Source organism: Eumetopias jubatus, unplaced genomic scaffold, assembly GCF_037043125.1.
Source record: "Eumetopias jubatus isolate StellerSeaLion01/CBP00866 unplaced genomic scaffold, mEumJub1_p1.0 scaffold_1, whole genome shotgun sequence".
Taxonomy (NCBI): Eukaryota; Metazoa; Chordata; class Mammalia; order Carnivora; family Otariidae; genus Eumetopias; species Eumetopias jubatus.
In genome coordinates, this window is record NW_028274807.1 from 203,182,173 (window position 1) to 203,208,145 (window position 25,973).

The 25,973-nt window shown below is 51.8% G+C and overlaps 1 protein-coding gene across 1 annotated transcript; it reads right to left on the bottom strand.

Annotated features, from left to right (window-relative positions):
- Positions 1-16,313: 16,313 nt before the first annotated feature.
- On the bottom strand, positions 16,314-23,941 carry CLEC3B (C-type lectin domain family 3 member B). Its single transcript, XM_028126869.2, has 3 exons — positions 23,726-23,941; positions 19,451-19,549; positions 16,314-16,824 (listed from the first exon to the last, which is right to left on the bottom strand). Exons 1-3 carry the CDS (start codon positions 23,832-23,834, stop codon positions 16,424-16,426), a joined length of 609 nt encoding a protein of 202 aa, XP_027982670.1. The 5' UTR covers positions 23,835-23,941; the 3' UTR covers positions 16,314-16,423.
- Between the last annotated feature and the right edge of the window lie 2,032 nt (positions 23,942-25,973).

The following is a 25,973-nucleotide window of genomic DNA, read 5'->3' on the forward strand; positions in this document are numbered from 1 at the left end:
GTCACAGGGATGAAAAATACAGCATAGGGAATGTAGTCAATAATGACGCGGGGAACAAGGGCAGCAGGAAATGTCGATAAAATTAAATCTCCTTATAACCTGCAGCCCATTGACAAATACTTGAGGCAGGCAGGGTATAACGTTCCTCCAGGAAACTCCCAACCATCTTATGTTAATGCCTTGCTAGAGGGAAAAACAACCTGAGCTTGACAATAGCCAGGCCTCCAGGATCCTGCAAGTCTTCTTTAGCAGATGAAAGTCATTTTGGAAAATTCCCTTGGTCTTTTACCTCCCCCAGCTCCATAGTATATAATCAGTTACTCCTCACAATCCCAGTGCAGCTCTGTCTGCCCAGGGTCCCGTCCCGGTGCTTTAATAATACCACCTTTTTGCAACAAAGATGTCTCAAGAATTTTTTCTTGGCCGTCGACTCCAAACCCTACCACTTCAAACCACATTGAATAATACTGTAATAACTTTGTGCAGTGACTACACTTACCATGGTGAGTGTTTCATAATGTAAATAATCATCAAATCACTGCGTTGTACACCTGAAACTCATACAATATTAATACTGCATGTCAACTATAATTCAAGTTTTTAAAATGTATTTATAAAACTTTTTAGTGGCTGTTGATGTCTTCACTCAGTATTTTGGGGCTCCTAATGACATAGACCTGCAGAGCATTAGGGCAAGCCTTCTCCGGGGCCTCTGGCATAGGGATTACTATGACTCAGGATCTGCCTATTTCCCTTCTTCTGCTTAGATGTCTTTCTGTAAGTAAAGTCACTAAAAGCTCAGTTTAAAGTTGCTGAAGAGGGGGCCGCCTGGGTGGCTCAGTCAGTTAAGCGGCTGCCTTCAGCTCAGGTTATGATCCCAGGGTCCTGGGATCGAGCTCCGCATCGAGCTCCGCATCGAGCTCCGCATCAGGCTCCCTGCTCAGCGGGAAGCCTGCTTCTCCCTCTCCCAACCCCCTCCCCCCCAGGCTTGTGTTCCCTCTCTCATGTGTCTCTCTCTGTCAAATAAATAAATACATAAATAATATTAAAAAATAAATAAATAATATTTAAAAATAAATAAATAAAGTTGCTGAAGAGGGGGCACCTAGGTGGTTCAGTCGGTTAAGCATCTGCCTTCAGCTCTGCTCACGATGTTGGGGGGGAAGATGGGATGGAGCCCCACCTCCTCGGGCTCCCTGCTCATCGGGGAGTCTGTTTCTCCCACTGCCCCTCCTCTTGTTCATGCTCTCTCTCACTCTCTCTCCAATAAATGAATAAAATCTTTTAAAAATAAAATAAAATTTTATGGGTGGCTCAGTCAGTTGGGCATCTGCCTTTGGCTCAAGTCATGATCCCAGGGTTCTGGGATGGAGTCCCACATCAGGCTCCTTGCTCAGCGGGGAGACCACTTCTCCCTCTGCCTGCCGCTCCCCCTGTTTGTGCTCTCTCTCTCTGACAAATAAATAAATAAAATCTTTAAAAATCAATCAATCAGTCTAAAAAAATAAAATAAAACAAAGTTGCCAAAGAAGAATGAATCAATCGTTTTACTCAGAGCCCCAATTTTTTTTTCAGGAAAGCCAAATATTCTTGAGCAATGGTCTTTGCCATTACAGGAAGACACCAAACAGGAAGCTGCAAGAAGTAACTCCTCTGTCAGATTGTACTAAGACATCCCCAACTCCCCCAGGTGATAGAGGAGAGATGTGGGGAGAAAGACATCTGATATAAGGGTGGTAGTATCATCAGCTTCAACAGCTCAACAGGCCACGGAAGAGGCACTTGTCCCTTTGGTCTAATGAGGCTTGGTTATTATTTTGCAGGATTATGGTCAATCGTGTAAAGACAGATTATCCAAAACTTGAAAATTATGCAAAATGATGAACTGAATGTCCTTTCCGAGTCTTCCAGAGCATTGTCTAACAAGTTCACTTAAAGGTCATCCAGTGCTATAAAGAAATGAAATTTTTGGTTGACTTACTATTGATTGGGACCTAGACTCTTTTTTTAAGAGTATATGTTCATTTGTAGAAAACTGATAAGTTGGGAATGATTTTTGTCAGGTACAGATGCAAATGAACTCTGGCCAGTAGAAAAGATAACCTCAAAAGTTATGGTTTCATGGCCCTGTGGGATATTAACCAGTCTTGTATCTAACTTTGCCAACTTATTCTACATTGTTTGTCCCACTGAGTGTAGACATTTACTATTACATCATGATTCTTCAGGAAAACAAATAATTCTTGTGGGCTAAGTGTTTTTCTAAAACAAGCTAGCACCTTCAAGAGAGGGAGAACAAAATGCATCTGAAGAACCCAGCAATTCTGCTCCCCGCTGTTACCCACTGAGAGCTCTGGGGTTGGCTTCCAGAGCTGTTGCAAAAAAAAAAAAAAAAAAGGAACAGAAGGGAAGACACCATTGGTATTCAGCTGTAGGAGACATAGTAAGAACTTCCTCATCCTGTGGGAAAACGCAATTTGGGTTTTTCGGGTTTTTTGGGTTTTTGGGTTTTTTAAGATTTTATTTATTTATCTGAGAGAGAGAGTGCACACAGAGGGAGAAGGAGAAGCAGACTCCCCGCTGAGCAGAGGCCCAACGTGGGGCTTGATCCCAGGACCCGGGAATCATCACCTGAGCCAAAGACAGACGCTTCACCCCCTGAGCCACCCAGGTGCCCTAAGGGAAAAAAACGATCTGTTTCAAGTGTGAGGGAAGCCCCCACGTCGGGCATCCTCTAAAGGTCTAAACAGAGTCTTGTCTCCTTATCCAGTAAGAAAGGCTGAATTAGTTAAGCTGGGGCTTGGGCTCACTGAAGAATTGCTCACCCTACAGCGCGTGTAAGCCCCCTGAGTGCAAGGACGTGGCCTTTGTTCACCTCTGTGTCCCTAGGAAAGTCAAAAAATGGGATGCGAAGGGGTGATGTATCTACACTGAAGATCCAGTCTGATCAGGACTGGCTACAAAAGGACATGAGGGAACATTAGAGGGTAACGGGGGTGGCAGTTTCTCTGGGAGCAAATATTTGTCAAAACTGATCAGCAGTTCACTTCAAATGTGTGCATTTTAGTGTAGGTCAGTTGCATCTCAGTAAAGCTGATTTAAGAAGAAAAAACACTAATTAAGATTTCCAGTATTTTTAAGATAGTCTGTGACTCATTCCAAGCAATGCCTGGTTTACAGAGGCCAGACTTCACCCTCCTGCTATTTTCAGGGTTTCTGTTTGAAATGCAAACACTTACCTGTGGACACTAATACTTTGGGAGACCTAGCGACAGCAGAAGTCTTTCCTTACAAGAATCACTTTTTTTTTTTAAGATTTTATCTATTTATTTGACAGAGAGAAAGAGAGAGAGCACAAGCAGGGGGAGCGGCAGGCAGAGGAAGAGGGAGGAACAGGCTCCCTGCCCAAGCACTGAGCCTGATGCTGTGGGGCTCAACCCCAGGACCCTGGGATCATGTCCTGAGCCAAAGGGAGAGGCTTAACAGACTGAGCCACCTAGGTGCCCACAGAATCACTTTTAAGAACAACAACAACAAACACCTAAGATTCATCATTTGGTATTAGCTGGCCAATTGCCCTTCATTTCTGCCGGCAAAAACAAAACAAAACAAAAAAACAAAGAATTGTGAAAGTTTTCATTAGAAGGAATGTTAAAGATTATCTGGTGACCAGCCCATTCATTTTACAGTTGCAGAAACTGAGGCCCAGATGAAGGAAGGACAATAGGGAGATACGTTCTTCAGAGGCGATCCTTCCAGTCAGGGGTTACATCTTTCCAGAAATCTTCCTCACTTCCGCCTGAATGGCACCCTAGTGATATTTCGGCAGATAGTCTCTTTGAGAAGCACCAGCTACAGAGATGTTTCCGATAATGAAGACAAAAGTGCCCTATACCTTTTAGAAAAAGGTCTAGTGTCAAATCAGTCCAGTATACCCAGGATGAAGTTTTATCTTCAATTATGTTTTCCTTAAATAACATGGATAGCAAACCCCTTTCGAGATAATGAAGTCTCTGTCTTTGGTGTTTTAAAAAAAAAAAAAAAAATCAATCTAATTTTCTCCAGGCCAGAGACATCGATTTTTAAGATAAAAATTTACACTTGCTACAGATGCTGCAAGCACGGACTTCTTGCACAAATAGATCAAGATGTTTCTATCTGTCTTCAGATCCTTGCCAAGAATTGAGCAATAACTGAACATGGCATCACATCTGCTTTGATGCGCATGAAGAATTTTAGCACCGGTGGCACTAAACTGTGTGGTATTTATTCTGCTGGGTGTCCAACTCAATTCAGTTATTTCACTTCACTCCTATGGAATACATCCGATGTGGAAGACACGGTGCTAAGGCTAAGTGTGGGTGGAGAAGCAGCTGCCCTGTGAAGAGCTAGAAGGAAAGGTTCAGACATGTGGCAGGTGGGGTGGGGGGCAGGGGAGATTACAAACCTTAGGTGATAGCACTCACCCATTCATGCAACAAGTGGGGCATGCTCTCTTGAGGGGCTTAAGACACTTCTAAACTAGAAGAGGAATGTTATGTGGGGCTGAGGCTGGAGGGGCAGTAAGAAAATGTGATGAGGACTCTTAGCCAATTTTCATTCAATTTTCCCAATTCGGAGCTTTTGTTTCTAGCATTGCTCCCAAGGCAACAGAATACATTGCAAGTTACTTACATTAGCAAACAAGCTACATTAATCTGTAAACCAATTAAAGCATATTGCAATGATTTCCTAGCAATATCCTTTGACTAATAACTTACATTTTGGATGTTTTAAAAAGAAATCATGCACTGGGGCGCCTGGGTGGCTCAGCTGTTAAGCATCTGCCTTCAGCTAGGGTCATGATCCCGGGGTCCTGGGATCGAGCCCCACATCGGGCTCCCTGCTCAACGGGGAGTCTGCTTCTCCCTCTCTCTCTGCCTGTTGCTCCCCCTGCTTGTGCTCTCTCTGTCAAATAAATAAATAAAATCTTAAAAAAAAAAAAAAGGAAAAGAAATCATGCACTGTATCCTCAACATTGTCCTCAACAATGCTGACGGCCAGAGCAGCTAGGTTATAGATTCTGCACCTGTGAGAGACAGGCTCACCTCAAGATTTGATCTTGATCCAAACCTTTGCAGAGAGAACTACTGTTTCTTTAGTAGCAACCTAATATTTTTCTCACCTGAAGGGGAGAGGAAACCCATAATCAAGCTACTGAGAAAAAATAAATAAATAAATAACCAAACAGGCTCAGTTGGAGAGGATGGCACTCTGGAGTATTCTTGATCCACCTCAGCACACCCAGGGTTTGGGGTGGAAAGAGTGGACACTTCTACGATGTTTTAGTCCCTTCTCAAGTTTCTGAATTGACATATTTCAAGTCCTCTTTCCCCGGTTCTTTAAGGACCCAAACAATCAGGAAGAAGGTTTTGAAGATAATGGCTACACTAGGGATGAGCTTCTGCAGAACAGACACCATCCTTGACCCTTCTCTGAACAGATGCCCCAAGATGCTGCATAAGCCATGACATGAGGAAGGGGTAAGGGAATCACGAGCTTTGTCTCCTTGGCTGGTCAAATTCTTCCAGCAAATTCCAATGAAAGAGCTCTTGCCACAAGAGGACCATTATATATAGGACTGCTGGTGCTCAGGGCACATCTTCCTCCCAGGCATCTCCAAGAGCTGCCCCCCAAATGCCAACAACAACAAAAATCCCCATCCGAAGATCCTGGGTTACCTCAGCCCCTAATCTTTCCAGATCTTTCTACTTCATAAGGTAAAGCTCTCATCCTGGGGCTGTGAGGCAAGAGCCCTGAGGCCGGACATGCAGACCTTTCCTTCCTCCTCATCTCTCAGGGCAGAACGAGGCAGGTCTTGAGGCCTATGTCCAAACTGTCCCGGCTCTCCATCCTGCCTTCCACTTCCAAACCACGATTTTAGACTATGAAATGGACCACAGTGAGGACAACTGGTGCAAAAGATGCCAGGGCCTCACAGGCCCAAAGGGTGAGAAAGACGCTGAGGCTTGGAGTAGGATACCCTGCGGGCGACGCCTAAGGGAGGGGAGGGAGCTTGAGACCAAGGCGGAGCGAGGGTGTGGCGGAGGCTAGGCTGTGAGCGTGGGGAAACGGAGGCGGCAGGGGCGTGGTGTAGGCAAGGACTTGCGGGGGGGGGGGGGGGGCCGGAATGGGGAGGAGCCGGACGGCACGGGGCCAGGCGGAGCCGGGAGGGGCGGAGCCGGGAGGGGCGGAGCCAGGAGGGGCGGAGCCGGGAGGGGCGGAGCCGGGAGGGGCGGAGCCGGGAATGGTAGGGCGTGGCGGGGCGGATGGGGCGGAGCCGGGCTGGGCCGGAGCCAGGTTGGGGCGGGGCTGGACGGGGTGGGCGGGGTCAGACAGGGGCGGGGCTGGACGGAGGGGAGACGGGGCGGGGCCATGCCGGGGAGGGGCGGGATCGTGGGGGGGCGGGGCCGGGCGGCCGTTGGCTGGATCTCAGCAGGCGGTTGGCGCCGTTGGTCTCGCGAAGTCGAGTCGGTCCTCGTCCCTCGGCACGCCCGGCCCCTCCGCACACAACCGAGAACGGCCCTCTGGTTAGGGTGGGACAGCACGGAGGAGGCCCTGAGCCCCGCTCGGCCCTGCCCGCAAAGGCGCCTTGCACGTGGGCCTCCGGGTAGAGGGCACTGATCGGAGGGCAGAAGCGCGTTGAAGGCAGGTTTTAGGCCTCGGCGGCGGCGTGCGAATAAAGAAACGCCAGGACCCCAGTCGAGGACGTGGGCGGATGGAGAACGAGCCCGTTTATCCATGAAACTGTGCCACGGGCTTGCTGAGTGAGTTTCTGGCGAACGTTTTCACCACTGAGGACAGAAGAGGTTTGCTCTAGCAGACACCTCACCTCACGGTTTGGGCCCGCTTTTTTGGGAGGCGGGGGTGAGCATGCATCTCCCAACCACAGTTCAAGGCCGCAGCTCGGAAGGGTGGCGGTGTGCGAGGACGGCGAGGCTTCGGGGCCCTCCTGCTGGGGGCAGTGGTCGGCCTGCGCACCTGCCCCGGCTCCAGCCGGGCGCAGGTGGGAAGTGCGGAAACCCATCCAGGCACCTCTCCGTTGCTCGTCTTCGAGCTCATGGCCCCTTTCGTCTCGTCCCTCCTTGAAAGCATCTGTTTTCCTAACAACTGCTTCCTCTCACCCGTTCGACGTTGGGCTGTTAATTTTGGCCTCTTGAGTCTCTGGAAGGCCACCCTCGTTATTGATCTGTTGTTTCTCTTGAAAGGCCTGTACATTTCTAAATTGGTGGCTGCTCAGAGAACCCAAGGTGGAGTCTTGGATAAAGGCTGCTGTGGAGGCTGGGCCCTGGCACCTGCTCTGGAGTCTAGCTTCCTTCTGACACATAAAGGTAAGGGGAGCCCTTGCCCATCTGGGGCTCCCGCTTCAGCTCACACTCAGAGGTGGACTTTGAACTCCATTCCCCGGGGGTGGATGTCCCTCTCTCTTCTCCCTGACCCCTCCCTCGGTGCTTTTCTGCCCAATCTTGCCAGCCCCACACCATTTCTCCCCAGATCTGTTTTCCCTTGGCTGAGGAATACTTCAAGGGCAGAGGATTCCCAGTCAGGATGAACTTGGCCTCCCCTTTTCTCTGTCTCCTAGGTTCCATGTACAGCTCTGTTTCCCTCTGATGTTCTTAGCTCTTCTCTCTCCCTGAGATGATCAGACTTTGACCATCATGTTCTCTGTACCTTCCATTTTTCCCTCACCCTGCCAGTTCCTCCCAGCCACGAGCAAGTGCTTTTTGTATGCCGGCCCTTGGGCCCGCTTGTTCTCATCCTTGACTTGTTTAAAACTTACTTTGCAGGCCTCTGAAGGATACATGTAGCTCCACTTTTGTATGAATTGTTCAAGGCCGCAGAGCAACTAGTTAGAATTGGAACCAGAGTCAGGAGATTCATCTACACCTCAGCTGTATATATGAAGCCTTTTCTTTTCTTTTCTTTCTTTCTTTTTTTTTTCCGGTCATTGTCTTGCCTTCAGTTTCTTCTCTTTTTCGCTCATAGGATGGATGCGGCACCTTGGAAACAGGCCCAGGAGCTGAAGTCCCAGGACAAGCCAGTACCTGGCCACCTGTGGACCACTTGTCTCTGCCCACAGCCAAAGACCACCAGGAACAAAGTTGGATTTACTGATTTGTTGCAATGAGGGAGACTGCATACGTGTCTAGATGAGGCGTCGAGGGGCATCTCAGTCTGAAGGTGTCACAAGGGAGTTAGAATAGAACTTGTGTTAAGGACTGTGGGGGCAGTTCCAAGAAAGCAGGATCTATTCTATGATTGGGTATCTTGATTTTTATATAGAAGCTGAGACAAAAACAGCGGAGCTAAAGCTGTGGTTGGTAAAGAGACAGCCATCACTTGCGTTAGCTGGGAGTGGGGGACGTTGGGTGGGTTTGGGGGTTTACACAGGGGCCTTGATTTTGTCTGCCCTCAGACATGACTGTGGAAGACCTTGCCTGATGTGATCCGTGAGATCGGCTCTATTCAGCAGCAGAACGTCGCAGTCTAGCTGTGAGCCCCAGGCTGGTCGGAGCCTGCTGCCAGGAACTACTTTCCTCTTTCTCACTGCAAAGGCAAAGCCTTGACCTTCAAGTTGCAGCCTTCTCTCTATCCTATCTTATATCTTCATGGTGGGATAAGGGTCATTTCCCTGGAAGAGGAAGAAAGGATAGATGAGAATAAGGAGGGGGATTTGGGGTGGGGGGGATAGCAGCTTAGCTTAGAGTATTCATATCTCTGTCACCTGAACGGATCCAGGGTGCCCTTTCTCTCTCGAGAGAATGGGATTCCAAAGCCATGTTGGCAGGGGCGGCAAGCGGGGGGGGGGGGGGGCACGTGGGGAGGAGGGGGAATTAGGGTACCACTCATGTGCAGGTGCCTTCTGAATTATTGGAGAAAGTCCCAGTAAAGGGGTAGGGAAGGCAGTAAGCAGGGGCCCTTCTTAGTACAGATAATCCTGACTTAGAAATACAGTCCACTCTCAGGAAACCTGGGGGGCGTGACCATACATCCCAATTTTCTGGTACTAAGTATCACTATTCGATTACCTGGGATATAGTTTTGCTACAAACAATCTGGGTTTATACAAGTCCATTTGTGTAGTGAAGGGAATCCATTACTTGTCTGATCCTCTGAGGAGCAGACAGCAAAATAGGATTAGAAGTGCAAGAGGGTTATTTGGGGAAACACCTGTGAGGGATCAAGGGTTTGAGGGAGCAGGAACAGGCAGGGGGAGCCCTCTGCAATACAGGCCCAGCCCCCCTGCTTAAGCAGAGAGGGAGAGCACTAGGAGGAAGGGCCCCAGGCCCCAGGCCGCAGTGCAATTCTGAGAAAATCTTGGCCAGGCCACTGGGGACTCTGCAGGCTGAACTTCCCCATTAGAGGAGTCCCCAGGGCGGCACTGGGTGGGAAGGGTGTGGCACCGGGGCCCCCACCGAGCCCCTGCCGCACCTCTGCCTTGCTCAGTCATTGCCCCAGAGGCAGCCAGGCCTCCTGTCCCGAAGGCGGGGGCCGCTGGCAGCCAAGGCTGTCAGTCCACTCTGCTTCTTGCGGCCCGCTCTCTTGTAGCCATCGGAGCCGCACCCCCTGAGTGGGGGGCACACGGGGCCTCCGTCGGCAGCACCACTGAGTCATTGAACCAGCTTAAATCCTCCTAGAAGCAGGGGCCAAGATGGGATTAGACATGCAAGAGCTTTATTGAGGGAGATGGCCGTGAGAATTAAAGGGGGGAAGAGAGGAGGGGAGGAAAACCCCTACACAAATGTACAACCTGTGTACTGCTGGTGAAGAAATAAACTCACAGAAGAGTGTTTTCTTTAAAAAGCCTCCCTGAAGTCACGTGCACTGAATGTTGGCTTGGGAAATACGGTTTCTTTATAAGTCCCTGAATTTGGAGCATCAGACAAATAAGGTCTGCCTCAGCTATTTTTTGCCCGGCTCTTTTCTGTGAGGGCTTCGCTGGGACCCTCTTCTCTCACTGCTTCTTAACCTCTCAGTGGTGGGGAGGGGGTGATTTTGCAGACTTGGGCTGTGGCAGCTGCAACCGGCCCTGCAGGCATCTAGTGCGTGGATGTCAGGGATGCTGATGAGCGTCCAGCAATGCACAGAACGGCACCCTCAGCAAAGGGTTATCCAGCCCCAGATGTCAGTAGTGCTGAGGCTGAGAAACTGCCCAACCGATCCTCTTCACCCTCTGGCAAGGAAGCCAGCAAAATGGACTTCGTGGGGAGACCCCCGGGGCCTGGGGCCCCCTGGATGGAGATGCTCCTCCCGGAATCAGCCTCAGAGCAACAGAGCTGCAAAAAGCCTGGCATTCTGCTGAAGGCCAACCGGCGCTTCCTTTCTATTTAGATAGCGAGTTTTTGTTTAACAAGGGTCCCAGACCCCCAAGAGATTTCCAGAGATGTAGCTAAAGCACACGAAATGCCTTATATAAGTTACAGAAACTCATGACAGAAAGCAAAATGCTTGAACAGTTGATTCCAAGCAATATGCTTTATATGCAGTAACATCTGAGATGTACCCACGCCCGCCCTGACATTCTGTCTGTTGCATTTAGAATGTAATTTGAAACTTTCCCAGCCCATCTTGCTGAAAATCTACCGAGTTTGGGGAACTCTCCCTCGAAATTTTCCCTATAAACACTGGCTGAAAAACATTGAGTTCGCTTTTTCTCCTTCCTGTTGACCCTGTTTGTGTTTTGTGTCCCAGCCAGTATGACAAGCAGCACCGAGGGAATTCCAGGGTGCAGATGTCAGGAGCCCTGTGTTGGAAGAATGGAACCCCACATTCCCATGTGTGTTCACTTAGTCTTTACCAAGGGAATGTGTTAGCACTGAGCACCAGAGATGCAGGTGACTTTGCCCTGGACTGCAGGGCATGGACATAAAAATGTCAATGCATGTTAAGTGTACTTCCGCCCCTTTCCAGGCTCCGCCCACCGCTACTCTGTCATTTGCCCTGGGAGCCCAACCAGACTGCATTGCCTGCCTGGACCTACTGCCGCCTGCCTTTCAGCCGGGTGCACCCAGTGGGAAGGAAGCACCTGCCAAGCTGGGGGGAAGGGGAGGGGGGACGGGGGAGGCCCACAGAGGCTGGTGTTAAGATATTTCTCCCAGTCCCCCTCTGGGCGCTGGCCTGCATTTTCTGGCTGTGGCTGCATCCCTCTGCGCAGAGCTCTCCCCATGTGTTCCTGCTCTGAGGCTCCAGTGGCACTATTTGCACACCCACCCCTGCGACCCATCCTCCTGGCCTACAGCGTGCTCCCCGCCGTGGCTGGCTTCAGAATGCCCCGCTTTCCCTTGCTCACTTGCTGAGAACACCCGCCTCTTTAATTTTTATTTTTTAAAAAAATTTTATTTGAGAGTGTGCAAGAGAGCACAAGCGGGGGGAGAGGCAGAGGGGGAGAGAAGCAGGCTTCCCGCTGAGCAGGGAGCCTGATGCGGGACTCCATCCCAGAACCCTGGGATCATGACCTAAGCCGAAGGCAGATGCTAAACTGACTGAGCCACCCAGGCGCCCCCATATCTCTCTAAATATAGGGGTCCTCACCATGCTTTTGGAGGCTGTAAAAAGGACCAAGCAAGTTGCAACTGTGCAAAATAACCTTAATGATCCGTGGGGAAAATTACGACTCACCTTTCAAAAGGTTTGTGAAAACATTACCGTTGCTAAGAGAAAAAGTAGTACAAATATTAAATTCACTAATTTGAAACAATACAGCCTTTGAGAAAGTATTTCTTTGGAAAGTCTTGCCAGGAGGAGTTTGAACAAGTGCCTTGCCTGTTCCTGACTCCCATCTACATTCCAATTTCTATCACGTTTCATTGCTTTGCTGCATTTTCATCTCTATTGGCCAGTTCCCTGTTTGTTATCCATCTTTGTAAAATGTCCCCTGAGTTCATCCGTGGGAGACGAGGCACCCCAACTGCATGCTTTGCTGGCTGTGCATGAACTGAGTAACCGATATGTAGTGGCCAGTCACCCACTGTCTTGGAAAGAGGTGACATGACTGGTCACCGATCACACTGTGTATCTGCCGTTCACGTAGTGATTTCTGGACTAAAGAGCTAGCAGTCCAACTAGACCTTCACAATTGAAGCTTTATGCACTTGCTCACAGTTACTATACCAGTGTAACTGAAATTTTAACCGGCTTGTTGGGGGCCTGGCATAATTTAAAATGATTAAAATTAGTGATAATTGAAATTCACCTAGATCAGACCGTGCAAAAGGAGGACTGCCCGTCGTCCTTCCTTATAGTCCTTTGAACCCAGTTGGATTCTCCTTCCTGCTGAGACCATAACTGATACAGTGTGCAACTAACTCTCCAGGGGAGTGAAAAAGAAAGCTTCACAGAATGCAGCCAGGGTCAGCCAAGTTATGCCCTGTAGGCACAAGACTCCAGACTTGTTCTACCATCCGGACAGGGGCAGGCAGGAAGCACCTTGGGTATCACGGCCTTCTAGATCTGGCCTCTTGAGGAAGAGGGCTGCCCTGGGAGATGACTGACCCAAAAGTAAGGCTGAGACAGCTGTGCTTAGGAACTAGGAATTGTTGAAAAAGGAGCTAGGGCCTGACCCAGCCGCCCAACTGAAAACAAGCTTCTCCTGTTGAAAGACCCACAGCAGCAAGTTTTTGGGAACCAGATGAATGAATCATCATTTCTTCTTCAAAATCACTTAATTCTGCCTCTAGCTTCTAGTTCCCTCCCACGGTCAAGCTCTGGGTCTGCAGTGGCTCCATGCTTCAACTACAAACTGCTAGTTACCTACTATTTGCCCTTTCTTCCTTAAAGAGGTTTGATTTTGAGGAGCAAAGGTACCTAAAGGGTTGTACTTCTCAGCCTTCTGTGTAGATAGGCATTTCACAAAGTTCTGGCCCATGAAATATAAGGAAAAGAGAAGGCTCCTTAAAGGAAGCTGACTGGAACTTTCTTGCCCATTCTCCCATATTCTTTTACTTGATGATGCCTGGAATGTGGATAATAATGGTTGGTGCTCCAGCAGCCATCATGGACCATGAGGTGACCTCAAGGATGGAAAGCACACACTAGAATGGTAGAATGGGAAAATAAAAGGAACCTTGAATCCCCTATGACCAAAGAGATGCCATACCAGCATTGGACTATCTACCTCCAGATTTCTGTGGTAAGGCCCTGTTATTTGGGATTTTTCCATTATATGCAACCAAATCTAATCCTAACTAGATAAACATGCCTACTTCCTACTGAAATTAACTTACACCAAGTCCTTCAAACTGAGCCTCTACTTCCTGTGAAAATCAATATAAAACAAGTAACCAAACTTATTTTGGTCAATACTGATTAGTGTGCATGGTATCACTGCTCAAGGCTTAGAATGGTGGGAAATGCAGACTGAGGCAGACCAACGAGGAAGATATTCTGGGGCTGATGTGTTTCTTCCAAAATCCTAACCTGGTAGCCAATGGTTCTCAACCACTATGGCTTGTTATCACCTGGAGAGCTTCAAATACCCCCAGTGCCCGGTCCCACTCCCCAGAGATTCGGATTTAATTAGTCTAGCGTGCAACCTGAGCATTGGATATTTTAAGTACCTCAGGTGATGCTAATGTCCAGCCAAAGTTGAGAACAACTGACCTAACCTCAACACCTACACCAATATTTCAAATTGTCCCTTTGTTTGGCATCCCCAAAGCTTTTGACACACCAGGCAACACACCAGGGGAAAGAGAAGAAGGGGTTATGATTATGAAAGAGGTCAGTTCCAGGAGAATATTAGGAGATGTTCTTTCCAGGAGAAGTTGAAAATTTAAAATACGGCTTCCTATCATTGCTTATATACGCCTTGGAAACTTCTCCCAAGTTTGTAGCTTGGAGCCAGGGCCAGGACCAGTGAGATGAGTGAAGCACTGTGTGAAGCACTCGCCTGGGGTACGAAATTTAAGGAAACACCAAAAAAATTGTAAAAAGTTAAAATTAAAAAAAATCTCAGTAATCATGAGAAATAATATTTGAACGTGAGATTTTTAAAAAATCAAAATGAGTGCAAGAAAATCCATGAGGAACAAAGTGTCACAAGTTAAAATAAAAACAAGATCCCAGGACAGGTGTACCCCCAAGTTTGCTGTCCACTGGTCTCCGTTCCAAACGGAAGAGCGTCTGTCGCCAATTAGCGATGCCTAACGATTCTCTGGCCCATACTGCCCCCTGCTGCTGGAAGCGGGAAGTGCTCGCTGCCTGCCCACGAGGCACCGCCGTGGAGCCTCTCCACCGGGACTCTTGCTCTGGAGCAGAGAGGCATTGTGCCCTCTTGCGGGCAGCCACCCACTTCGGGAACTTTGATAAGGCCCTGGTCACCTGCATCTTGCTAAAGTATAGCTGCGTGGGGTTAAAAAAAAAAAAGCCCCAAACTGAGGGTGGCAAGGCCTAGATTTCAGTCTCAGCTTTGTCTCTGGGCCTGTCTTAAAACAAATTGCACCAGCCTGGGGCGCCTGGGTGGCTCAGCTGGTTAAGCGGCTGCCTTCAGCTCGGGTCATGATCTCAGAGTGCTGGGATCGAGCCCCGCATCAGGCTCCCTGCCCTGCCTCGGCCCGAGGCCTGCTTCTCCCTCTCCCCCCCCCCCCCCGCTGGTGTTCCCTCTCACTGTCTCTCTCTGTCAAATAAATAAAATCTTTAAAAATAAATAAATAAAAGAGCCAACTTTAAAAAAAAAATTACATCAGCCTTCTGAGCCTGTTTCTGCACCTCACGTGGATTTTATTACCTCTTCCCATAATTATTGGATTACATGAGAGGCTTTCTGTGACAATGCCCAGTGGACTGCCTGACAAGTACACACATAGTTCACAGTAAGCTCCCTCCCCATGGCCATGGAGCAAATCAAACTGTCATCAATGTATTACTGAAGGCAAGACACACTTAAAAAGACTGGGGAGAAAAAGGCGCAGATGGTGGAGTGATGCCATGGCTGATGGGACAAAGAAGACTTCTCCTAGGAGGTGTCACTAGCCAGTTCATGCCACGAGCTGGCCAGGAGCCCCCTGGGGTCACCGAGCCACTTTTCCAATGTTTTATTTCAGGAAAGTTCCAGTACGTGAGGCAAGCATCACAGTGGTGGTGGAAAGCCCAAGGCCCTGGGAATCAGGCCTGGGGTGAATCCTGGCTCTGCCACTTACTAGCTGTGTGACCCCGAGGGATGTCACTTAACTTCCCTGGGTGGATAAGATTTCGATCAAACAACGAACTGAAAGTTCCTGCACTCTGGTGGGCTCAACAAGTGGTAGGGGTCATTGCTAGCCCGGAGCTCTCCGTAAGGAGTGGGAAGGAGGGGACACACCAGTCAGGCAGTGTTTGGTCCTATTGGGCTCCTAGACCAGCCCCCAGGGTGTGCTGGGGAAGGATGGGGATGCAAATTCTCCCGCAGGTGGCCTCTGCTCTTATCTTATCCCCCACCCTTCAGCCCCCAGCAGGACTCAGATGTCAGTGCATCCCTGAAATGGATCCACACAACAGGAGGGGCTGGGGGGTGGGGGTGTCACCCCTTCCCTGGAGTTGGCGAGATTCCCGGCACGCACAAGTGGAGTTTACAAAAGGAAGCCTGGACAAGGGAATCAGGGTTGTGACTTCCACAATTAATGTGTCATCGTCAATTTCCCAGCTTTGATAATAGCGCTGTGCTTAAGTAAGAAAATGCCCTTGCTCTCAGTGAGTGAATACACTGCAGTATTTCGGGGTGAAGGGGAATCACATCTGCAATTTACTGTCAAATGGTTCCGGAAGAAATAAAAGGATAAAGCAAATATGGGGAAATGTGAATGTTTGGAAGGTCTGGGTGAAGGGTATCCAGGAATTCTCGCAACTTTTCTGTAAGTAGGAAATTGTACATTAAAAAGTTTTGCAAAGAAAAAAGGCAGCAGCCAGTCGGGGGTTCTCTGTCTCCCCTTATTCTTTTCTGTCCTCCTGCTGAGAATCCGTTCGTGGTGTGAAGCGTGTGTGTCCAGCTCGCCTTCCCTCTCCTCCTCTCTCCCCCTCCGCCTCCTCCCTGCCCCTCTCCACCTCCTCCATCGCCCCTCCCGCTCCTCCGCCCCTCCTCCTCCCCCTTTTCCTCCCCGCCTGCTCTCTCTCCCTCCGTCTCCTCCCCTTTCCACCTTCTCCCCTCCTCCTCCTCTCTTCTCCACCTCCTCCATGTCCCCTCCCTCCTCCCTCCCCTCCTCCCCTCCCCCCTTCTCCCCCCTCCCTCCCCCTCTTCCCCCCTTCCCCTGCCCTTCCCCCTCCTCCCCTCCTCCCCAGAGCTCTCCGCCCCGCGGGCCCAGCACAGGCGCAGCCACTCGTGGCCCAGCGGCACCAGCTTTATTTGCGCGGGCGCGGGTCGAGCGGGGGTCGGGGCTGGGCGCCCCCCGCAGCCTGCCCTCCGGCCGGGCGGCTACACGATGGCGAACTGGCAGATGTAGGGCAGCTTGTCGCGGCAGCGCTTGTCGAACCACTTGCCGTTGGCCGCGCCGGCCAGGGCGGCGCAGTTCTCCGCCTTGCCGCCGTCGGGCTGCGCCGTGATCTCCGTCTCCCAGTTCTTGTAGGCGATGTGGCCGCCGGTCATGTCCACCCAGACGCCCTCGGCCGCCATGTCGTTGAGGCCCAGCCAGATCTCGGCCTCGGCGCCCACGCTCTGGCGCAGGTACTCGTACAGGGCGTCGTTCTCGGAGCCCGTCTGCGGGGTGCCCAGCGTGCCCCCGCGCGAGATGCAGTCCTCGCTCGCCTCGTGGAAGGTCTTGGTCTGGGTGAAGGCCAGAAAGCACTTCCTGTGCACCTTGGTGCCCTTCAGGCAGACTGCGGGGTGGGGGGAGGGGGGAAGAGACGGCCATCACCCCAGGTCTCCAGGGCCCGGCCAACCCTCCTGCAGGCCCAGCCCACCCACCCCGTTGTCCCCGTGATCGCTGGCCCTGGACAGCCACACCCCCACCCCAGGCTAGTACTCTGATGGACACCAATGCAGATCCCAGGTCCCCATGCCAAAGGTCGTGAGGCTAGCCCCTCGGCTGCAGACAGCCCCTAGCTCAAGGTCACCGCCCTTCCCCGGGTGCCACATCCAGTGCCTGGGGGATGTGCAAGTGTAGAGACAAGGTCAGCTCTGCCCAAGGCGGGGGAATTCTGAGGAGCCCCATCAGCATGGGAGGCTGTGAACCTCCAGGGAATGGGCAGACATGGCGGGGGGGGGGGGGGGGGGACGATGGGACTGCCCTATGTCGGGGCTTTGTGCCAGGAAGTCCCCACCTCATCACCTCACCTCAGGGGGCTAGTGGCATCTGGGTTATATGGACTTTGCCCAAGCACAAAGCTTAGACTTGAGAGAGCTCTACCTTAGAGCTCGCCTGGCAATCTCCGCCCTACACCTTCCATTCTACAGATGAGGAGACTGTCTCCCAGAATGGCACTGTGCTTCTCAACTTTCCCTCTGGAGCAGATACTATTGGTCAACCCAACCAACATCCATTCTCAACCCCCTTCTCCCTTGTCTGCCTCCACTGCAGGGGCTGGAAAAGCTTCATTCTTGCATCAAAGCTACAGGTGGTCATATGATAGAGCTCTGATCAATAAGGTGGGAATGGAAGACCTTCATTCTCCTGATAAATGGCTGGGCCACCTTTTCTCCTACATCTTGCCTTGAACGCAGTCGAGATGCCTGGAGCTGGGGCAGCCATCTTGGGACCATGAGGCAAAGCTTCTGAACAAAAACTTACAGCTACCCACTCTCAGACTCGCTTTTTGTTTAAGCTACTGCTAGGTGTTCTATTTACTTGAAGCCAAAACATGATAGACTCTTCCCTTCTAGAGCCCCTTCACCCTACCTGCTATGTTAAGCAGGTTGTACAAAATCATGTGTTTGTCCGCCCTTGAACAAAAATTTCCTGAGTGTTGATATGTGGCAGGCACTATGCTGGGCAAGGTGGTGGAAGAGACAAGGCAATCAAACATGGCCCCTGTGGTCCTGGGGCTTATCATATAGCGGGGGAGACAGACATAAACCAGCAAATGAAGAGATCATTACAAACTGCAATAAATACGATGAAGGAGAGAACATCATCTAGTGAGAGTTAAAACTGAGGAGTCTGATTGAGACAAGGGATTAGGGAGTCCTGAGTCAGCAATGCTGGAGGTGCACAGTAGGTGGATCTGGGGGAGCAATTCAGACTGCCAGAACAGCAGGTACAAAGGCCCTGTGGTGGGAAGGACAGAGTGTGGCCCCTTTAGATGGACAGAAGGCTGGCCAGTGTGCATGCTGAAAGGAGAGACCTGGGTGCGAGGAAGTGGGTGCAAACTGCCCAGTGAGAAGGATCTGGAGGTCACTGAGGAGGCACAAGGGGAGCAGAGGGCCCAAGGCCCGGAACATGCTGTCAGAGAAGCATCAGGTGAGAGGGTGGCTGTGAGTACTGAGAGGTTTGTAGATTGCCCAAGAAGGGGCCCAGGTGATAACTAGAGAGGCAGCATAGCAGAGCTAAGAACAAGACTGTGCTCCTGCCAGCTGTTAGCAAGACACTCCGCGTCTTGGTGGGAAATGGAGGTGGGGTTATAGTAATAAGCTCACTGCATGGGTTTTCTGCAAAGGCTGAGTTACTGTTCGTAGAGCCCTTGGAGCAGTGCCAGGCCCGCAGGAAGCTCACGTGTGTTATCTACTGCTGTTAGTCTGTATTCTCTGGGCTCCCCGGTGCAGGGTCACAAAGGAGTAGGCGAGTCTGAGATGCTATGAAAGGAACATGGTGGAGAGAGAGAGAGAGTAGATGGCCCAGGAGGAGATCTGACCTTGGCCCCAGGCTCTGCAGCCGAGTGACAGCGTCCATCCTTGCTTGTCTGATGAGTGCGGGGCCAGGAAGACCCAAACCCACGTTTCCTCTCACCCAGCACAGACCGGGCAGGCGGCTCCCATTCAGGTCCTCATCTGTACTAACCAGCCAGATGAGCATGGGCAAGAAACAGGACCTCTCTGTGCCTCGGTTTCCCCCATTTAAAACAGGCAGGATAAACCCTGCCTCGGCATAATTAGGATGATGACGAGTGGCAGCATCCGTAAATGTGCTGATGCAACAGGGAGTGAAGCTAACGGGGCTCCTTAGGGCTGTGGGGGCTGGCTGAGTGGAGGGTCCTCTGGGAGCTCCTTAGGAAGGCTCCTAACAGCTCCACACAGTGCTCCTGGGGCCACGCCTCTGGTGGGTGGTAATGCATTCTTGTGGGAGAATTTTCGTCCTTCGAGAGCATTCCCATATGCACACGTGTCAGGGGATCTGCCCGAGAGGCAGCGGGCAGAGGAGAGGGCTCCCTGGACCTGGTGTCTTGGCCTACAGGGCAGGCCTGACAGCCGGGGCCCCGGTACTGGCTGGAGACTACAGGCGTGCTGTTGGCCTGAGCCCTTCTCTGGCCACCCCGGCCCGGGCCCCGAGGGGCTGCCGACTGCCCTCACCTGTCTGCAGGGCCTGCTGCTCCTTCAGCAGCGCCACCTCCTGGGCCAGGTTGTCCAGCTGGCTTTTGAGCTCCTCAAACATCTTTGGGGTCACAGCATCTAGGATGGAGACAGTCACAAACACGTGAAGAAGGCGGTGAAGGATGGGGGCGGGGCAAGGAGAGGGTGGGATAAGCCCTCGCTCCATCAACCACAAGGGGGCAAGGGAAGGGACGCCCCTAGACCTTGCCGTCTGGGACGACGTTCTCTCTGTCCCCGCTGACGGTAGTCTAGGTAATTGCTTGTGATTCTCCATCTGCTGGGAAACCCATCCTCCACTTGCCCCGACTCAAGTGAGACCCACGCGTTTGTTGAGGGGTGTGGCTAGGGGTCCGATGGGGTTGGGGTTGGCAGGGGCCGGGGGTGCACCCCCAACCACCCTCCCAGCTCCAGAGGAGAGCAAAGCAGAGCCAGACGCCCTCGAGACCTGCCAAGTTCCCTCCCTAGGCCGGTGCAACAGGACATGGACCAGCAGGGCATGCGCTCCAGCCCGGGGCTGAGTGTGACAGCACAGGTGCACGGGTGCATGGGCCCTGAGGTCACAAGGATGTGAGTAACCTGGGGTAACTTGCTCAGCCTCCCTGAAGTCGGTTTCCTCATCGGTGAAATGGGATGATAACGGCCCCACCTCAGAGGGCGCTGAAGAAGAGTGAGGCTAAGAGAGAGAAAGCATGTGAACGGTGCTTGGCTCACAATCGACCCTGGGACCCACGTAATGCATCTCTTCCATAGCCCCGCTTCACAAACAGGGAACCAGAGCCAGGATGAAGCAACTCGCCCAAGATCGCGGAGCCAGCAGGGGGCAGGGCTGGCCCGGACCCGGCACACACGGCTCCAGGTTTGGTCCTCCCCAGCCTTGGGACAGCACAAGAGCAGAGCCCTAACGTGAGCCGTCCTGAGCCCAGAGGCCTGTTGGGAGCTGGTTCTGCGGGAGCCGGCAGGGGCAGGTGGGAAGGGTCTGTGTGTGTGTGTGCAGGTGGAGGGCTCTGTGGGTGGACCCCAGTCTTACTGAAACCCCAGGGGCTTCAGGGGGAAGTGCTTCCATGGTCCATTTAGCTGTGCCTGCATGAAGTCCAAGGTCACGAGCGATGAGGTCAGAACCTTTGTCCACCCATAAGATGCTTTTGCAGGGGACTCTCAGGAAACAAATGCGAGCAAGAAATATACTTGTATATGCAGAATTAGTGATGTAATTTATCAAATATGAGGAAAATAACACCCGGATGAGCAAGGAAAAAAAAAAGGGCGGGGGGAGGGTTTAGGGCTGGCAAACTAGCCTGGTGGGGTTATGTGTGCCTTGTGCTGGGCCTCTGCCTCGGCAAGTTCAGGGCAGCTCTGTACCAGTCACATGATGTACCAGCACAGGGTGCCAGGTGAGGTTTTGCAAGTTGCATACTGCACAAAGGCACTCAGCTGAGGGGACTAGTGGGGGTTCATGTCTAGTGTCTAAGCCTTGCCCTGACTATGCTGGGTCAGATCAGAGAAAGGGGTGCCTTTCTACAATTTGGCAGCTCAGAGGGGTACCTTTGTAATTTGCATCAAGGTGCCCATGTGTGCAAGGGGCCTCGTCAAGGAGGAAGGCACCAACAACAGTGCTCCACCCCAGGAAGCTATAGGAGTAGGGAATGTCTACAGCTCTGGGCAAGGAGTCAGGAGGCCCTGTGCTACCCCTCTCTGTGTCTGAGCCTCAGATTCCTGATGCATGTGATTGAAATGGACGCCCTCTAGGTCCCCCAGTCCCTGTTCTGAGGGCCTGTGACCCCCTGTTGCGGCCATCCTGCCCACCTGAGCTTCCCTGCCAGGTGTGGCCAACATGGCCACTAGAGCTCCAGCCACCTGAGCCTTCCCCACATACCTCACCTCTGGCTGACCCCTATACAGCCAGCTAGGGATACACATGCTACCAGGAGCAGATGAGTTCCCATAAGCACCCAGAGCTCTCCGGTGACCCTGGAGGCCAGGGTGGGGGCTTGGCACACAAGCTGTCCTCTATTCCCTTTGCCAGCCCCACCTATCTGTCCACCCCCCCCACCCCCATGCCAGCCACTATGTAGCCCCTCCTCTGGACTCCCTCCCCCACTTTTGTGCACGGGGCCTACAACTAGATTATTCCTGGGATTCTCAATCCTGGTGGCTCCTTGGAATCACTGGAGATTTGTGGAAAAAGCAGATGCTTTGGGGCACCTGGGTGGCTCAGTTGGTTAAGCGACTGCCTTCGGCTCAGGTCATGATTCTGGAGTCCCGGGATTGAGTCCCGCATCGGGCTCCCTGCTCAGTAGGGAGCCTGCTTCTCCCTCTGACTCCCCCCCCATGTGCTCTCTCTCTCTCTCTTTCTCTCTCTCAAATAAATAAATAAAATCTTAAAAAAAAAAAAAAAAGCAGATGCTTCCCCATCCCCTGACCCCTGGATCCGGCATTTCCCGTGGTGGGGCCCTGGCTCCTGGATTGTAACGGATTCCTGAGGTGGTGCTGGTGCCCAAGGGAGAACCACCGAGGTTCCTGGGCCGATTCGCACCTTACGAGCAGGGTGGTGACCCTTCGCTAGGATGCTCAGCACATATATTGGCCCCTCGGTGGAGAAACGCTCTGGAAGCATTTGCTGTGGATATGGACAGCAGGTGGAAGAAACACCAGGTGAGTCAGAGCACACTGAAGCAGGTTCCCACGAGAGGCCAGGGCTGGACAGAACCTTCCACAGGTGTCGTCAGCTGTTCCACAGGCCTCCAGGGTCCAGGGCCTCCAGGGGCCACCTCCATGGACACCCCCTGGGCCAGGTTCAAGTGTGACAGCCGGAGAGGTCCAAGTCACCATCTGGTCTGACCTTCTCCTTTTTCACATGATTACATGATTTGCATGATTAAATAAATACTAAATCTCTGGTAGTTGAGACATTAGCAACTGTTTTCCATATTTAAAAATTCTATAATTTGCCTTTGGAACTGTGCCTCTTCTACCAAGAACACCACTAGGTGGCAATTTTAGCTAATGCTCGCGGACACAATCGCGCGTGATATTGACTCTTGTCTTTCTCAGGAAAATTTTGCAGTAGTATCTGCATGTACCTTTTTAGAAACCCAAACGGTTCAAAACATTACAGTCTCCTTTCCAACTGAGATTGCCTTCAGCCCCCCAGTTTTTCTTCCCAGAGGTAATCACTGTCTCTAATCCTTGTGGATCCTTCCAGAAAAATCTGATGCATGTAAAAGGAAATGTGTATTTGTATATAAACCCGCTTTTCAAAATAAATGTCGGCAGGGTATCCGTTCTGTTTTGAACTTTCTGTTAACTTTATAAACTAAAACTTGGAGGTCATTATCTGTCACCCACACGTCTGCTCCGTTCTGTCACAGCCCTGGAGGTCTCCACTGTCCTGAGGCGCCGTCCACAGTCCACTAGTCTGTTTACAGAGGAGGCTCAGAGAGTGGCCTGAGGACGGCCCACGCCCCCTTGCCTTGCCTCTTCCAGGCTCTTGGCTCTGGCCTCCCCTTTCTCTGCCTAAATCCACATTCTCATCCCCTGGAACTCTCTCTCAGAGCCTCGGAGCCCGGTGGGGGTGACAGCCCAGTTCATTGCCATGGCATTTCGCTAATGTTGTCTCAACACAGCCTGGGGTGACCTCACCACAGGCAGGGCTCCAAGGGCAGGCCCTGCTGCAGCCAAGGCAACCCAAGGACACCCCAAACCCAGAGGCAACAGAGTGAGCGCACACCCTCTGGCTTCTGACATCCAAGTTTGGGTTCCCAATTTTTGTTTTCTCAAGGCCGCTTACGCTATGTAACTGGGTCCTTTTTAACCCCCTATGCATTAAGTATATTCAAGGTGCCAGGCCTTGGGCTATGTAGCAATAAATCCTAAACAGACGCCTTTTGGCAAATGCCACTATCCCCATTTTATAGTGGAGTAACCCCAGGTTTGGAGATTACGAAGCAGAACCCATTGGCATTGCCAAACCCAAGGTTTGATTTCTTTAACATATTTGGGGGGTGGAAATGGGGGGAGCGGGTGTCGGTTTAGATGAGATCTGGAAGGTTCTTTCCCATTCTGAGAGTCGGTGATCCTTACAATTCTGACAACCGCCCCTGATACTGGAGAACTCTCCCAGACTCCAGGGGTATTTCATGAAAAGTTCCCTGGACTTATCAAAAAGGAAAATGAAGGGAAGGAGCATCAGAAGCCATAAAGGACAGGGTGCCCAGCTCCCTGGAAGATGGGGAGGAGCCCTGCCCCACTCCTTACCTTTCTTGACATTTGCAGCTTTCTTGACCTTGGGGGTCGGCTGCTCAGTGGTGACCTGGGTCAGGAGCGAGAAGAGGCAGAGGAGCAGGTAGGCCCCCCAAAGCTCCATGCTGCTGCCTGATGTGGCCTGGGTCAGAGAGCCGTGGCAGCCACCGCCGGGCCTGCACGTCTTAAGGCAGCGGCCACCGGGACCTCTGTCCAGGAAACCCTCCCCGACGGAGCTGCCGGGCTTGCCAAAAAAAAAAAAAAAAAAAGCCTGCAAAGGAGGAAGGCCTGGGAGAGCCTGGCTGCCCAGGGAACACCCACCCAGCGTTCTGGCCCTGCCTTCTAAAGCAGAATCACTGTTTTCTAGAATTCTGAAAAATACACGGTAGTTGTCCGAGCGCACATCCGTTGGGCAGGTACATTGGGCAGGTGCAGAGGCATGCCCTTCCCTGGCCTTAGCTCATGGAGGCCTCACACCAGCAACGTGAGGGAAGCGCTGTCATGTCCCCATTTTACGTTTCAGGAAACTGAGGCTCAGGAACTGGCCCCAGCTACCCAGGGGCAGCACTGGTATTTGAACCCAAGTGGGGCGACTCCAAAACAGGTACACTCTGAGGCCTCTCTACAGCCTGACCTAGGGCTCGCTGCCTGATTGCCTGAATGTGTGTTACGATGATTCTGTGGTTCCATCTCTATACACTTGGTGCATCTTTGGGTAAAAATACCAAGCAATTCTCTCCTTGCTTCACGTTGCTGTTTCTCCACCATCCTATCCTGAAGCAGAGGTGACCACAGTGGGAGAGGAGGGAGCCACGGTAACCCAGAGTGGAATCAAAGGTGGAGCGGGGAGCAAAGACTGTCCTGGCCCAGCAGGGTGGAGGGGGGCACCCCGGGGGGCACAGAGGCCCCACATGGAGCATTGGGGTCCAAGCAAGGAGAGGAGATCCTGCATGGGAGGTTGGGGGCGGGTAGCCGGGATAAGAGGTAGGTAACATACAGGGCACCACCCTTCAAATAAGCAAATCTGTTACAGACCACGGGAGCCAGATTTCTCATCATCAGAGAAGGGAGAGACAGTTACAGAGAGAGAGAAGGCTAGAACGAATCCTATGGTGGAAGATAACAATTAGAGCCATCACTGTGGGACTGTGGACTTCAACACATAAAGATGAACCTATGCATTTAGATGGAAATGTGCATGTCCGTTCCCTAGCTGTCACTTCGAGGGCCATGGAGCAGCAACCCCTCCAAAGGCCCCCAGCACCCCTAGCCTCCAAGGACTGGCTTCTCAACCCAGCTTCCCGCGAAACGGAACCAGAGCGCCTGGGCGAGAGGCCTGATTCCAGGGCCAGGGCAGGGAAAGTCGAAAACGAACAGGTTGGTTTTCCAGAAAGCAGGCAAGTGCTCAAGGGATGATGGGGACGAGCCAGGAGCACACGGGGCCAGCTTCAGGGAGCTCCCAGGGGCCAACAGTGAGCAGCAATGCAGGAGGGAACCTGGAGCACGCACAGATGTAAGTGGACACGCTGATAATCTGTGTCAGATTACTTGTCCACAAAACACTTTTCCCTTACAAAGAGAAAAAAGAGCAACCTTGCAGGGAATTAGACTGGCAGACACTACTTCATCAAGTGACCCAAGTAAGCACCCCAGATGGCGGGCAGGTGGAAAGCCTGCAGCCCCTGAGCTCCCGATGGGAACGCATCACCATGTCCATCCGTCCGTCCGTGAGATTCCTGCCAAAGAAAGGTCGCACATACCCGACCGAGCAGCTGGTGCCTTGCTCACAAATGCTTTGGGGGACCAATACTCTTGACATGGGAACTGCCAATTTTCCGTGAGCCTAAGATTGTTCACAAAGAAAATACAGTACTCTGTAACTTGGGCTTTTCTTCCAGGGAGCCCGCCGTCGAGCCCACTGTGGGATTAAGGGGGAAATCTGTCCCACCCAGGCTGGGCTGGCCTGGGGCACTGTGGTCACCAAGGGCGGGAGCTGGGTCAGGAACAAGCACCGCCCCACCCCCCAGCCCTTTAGTGCTCCTGGGCTCCACCTCTCCCATTCTCGGAGTGGGGTAGGGTCTTACAGGGGCTGCTGGGCCCCCCCGGGAGACAGCCTGGGGCTGAAGAGCTTCCTGGAGCTCTGGGTGGGGAGTACACGGCAAGAAAAAACGTGATCTTTTTTCTTTTTACTAACTCCTTTGCTTTCCCTGTTTTCTCACCTTGGCCCTTGGGCGGTAGGGAAATGGAAGGAGTTTGTTTCAAC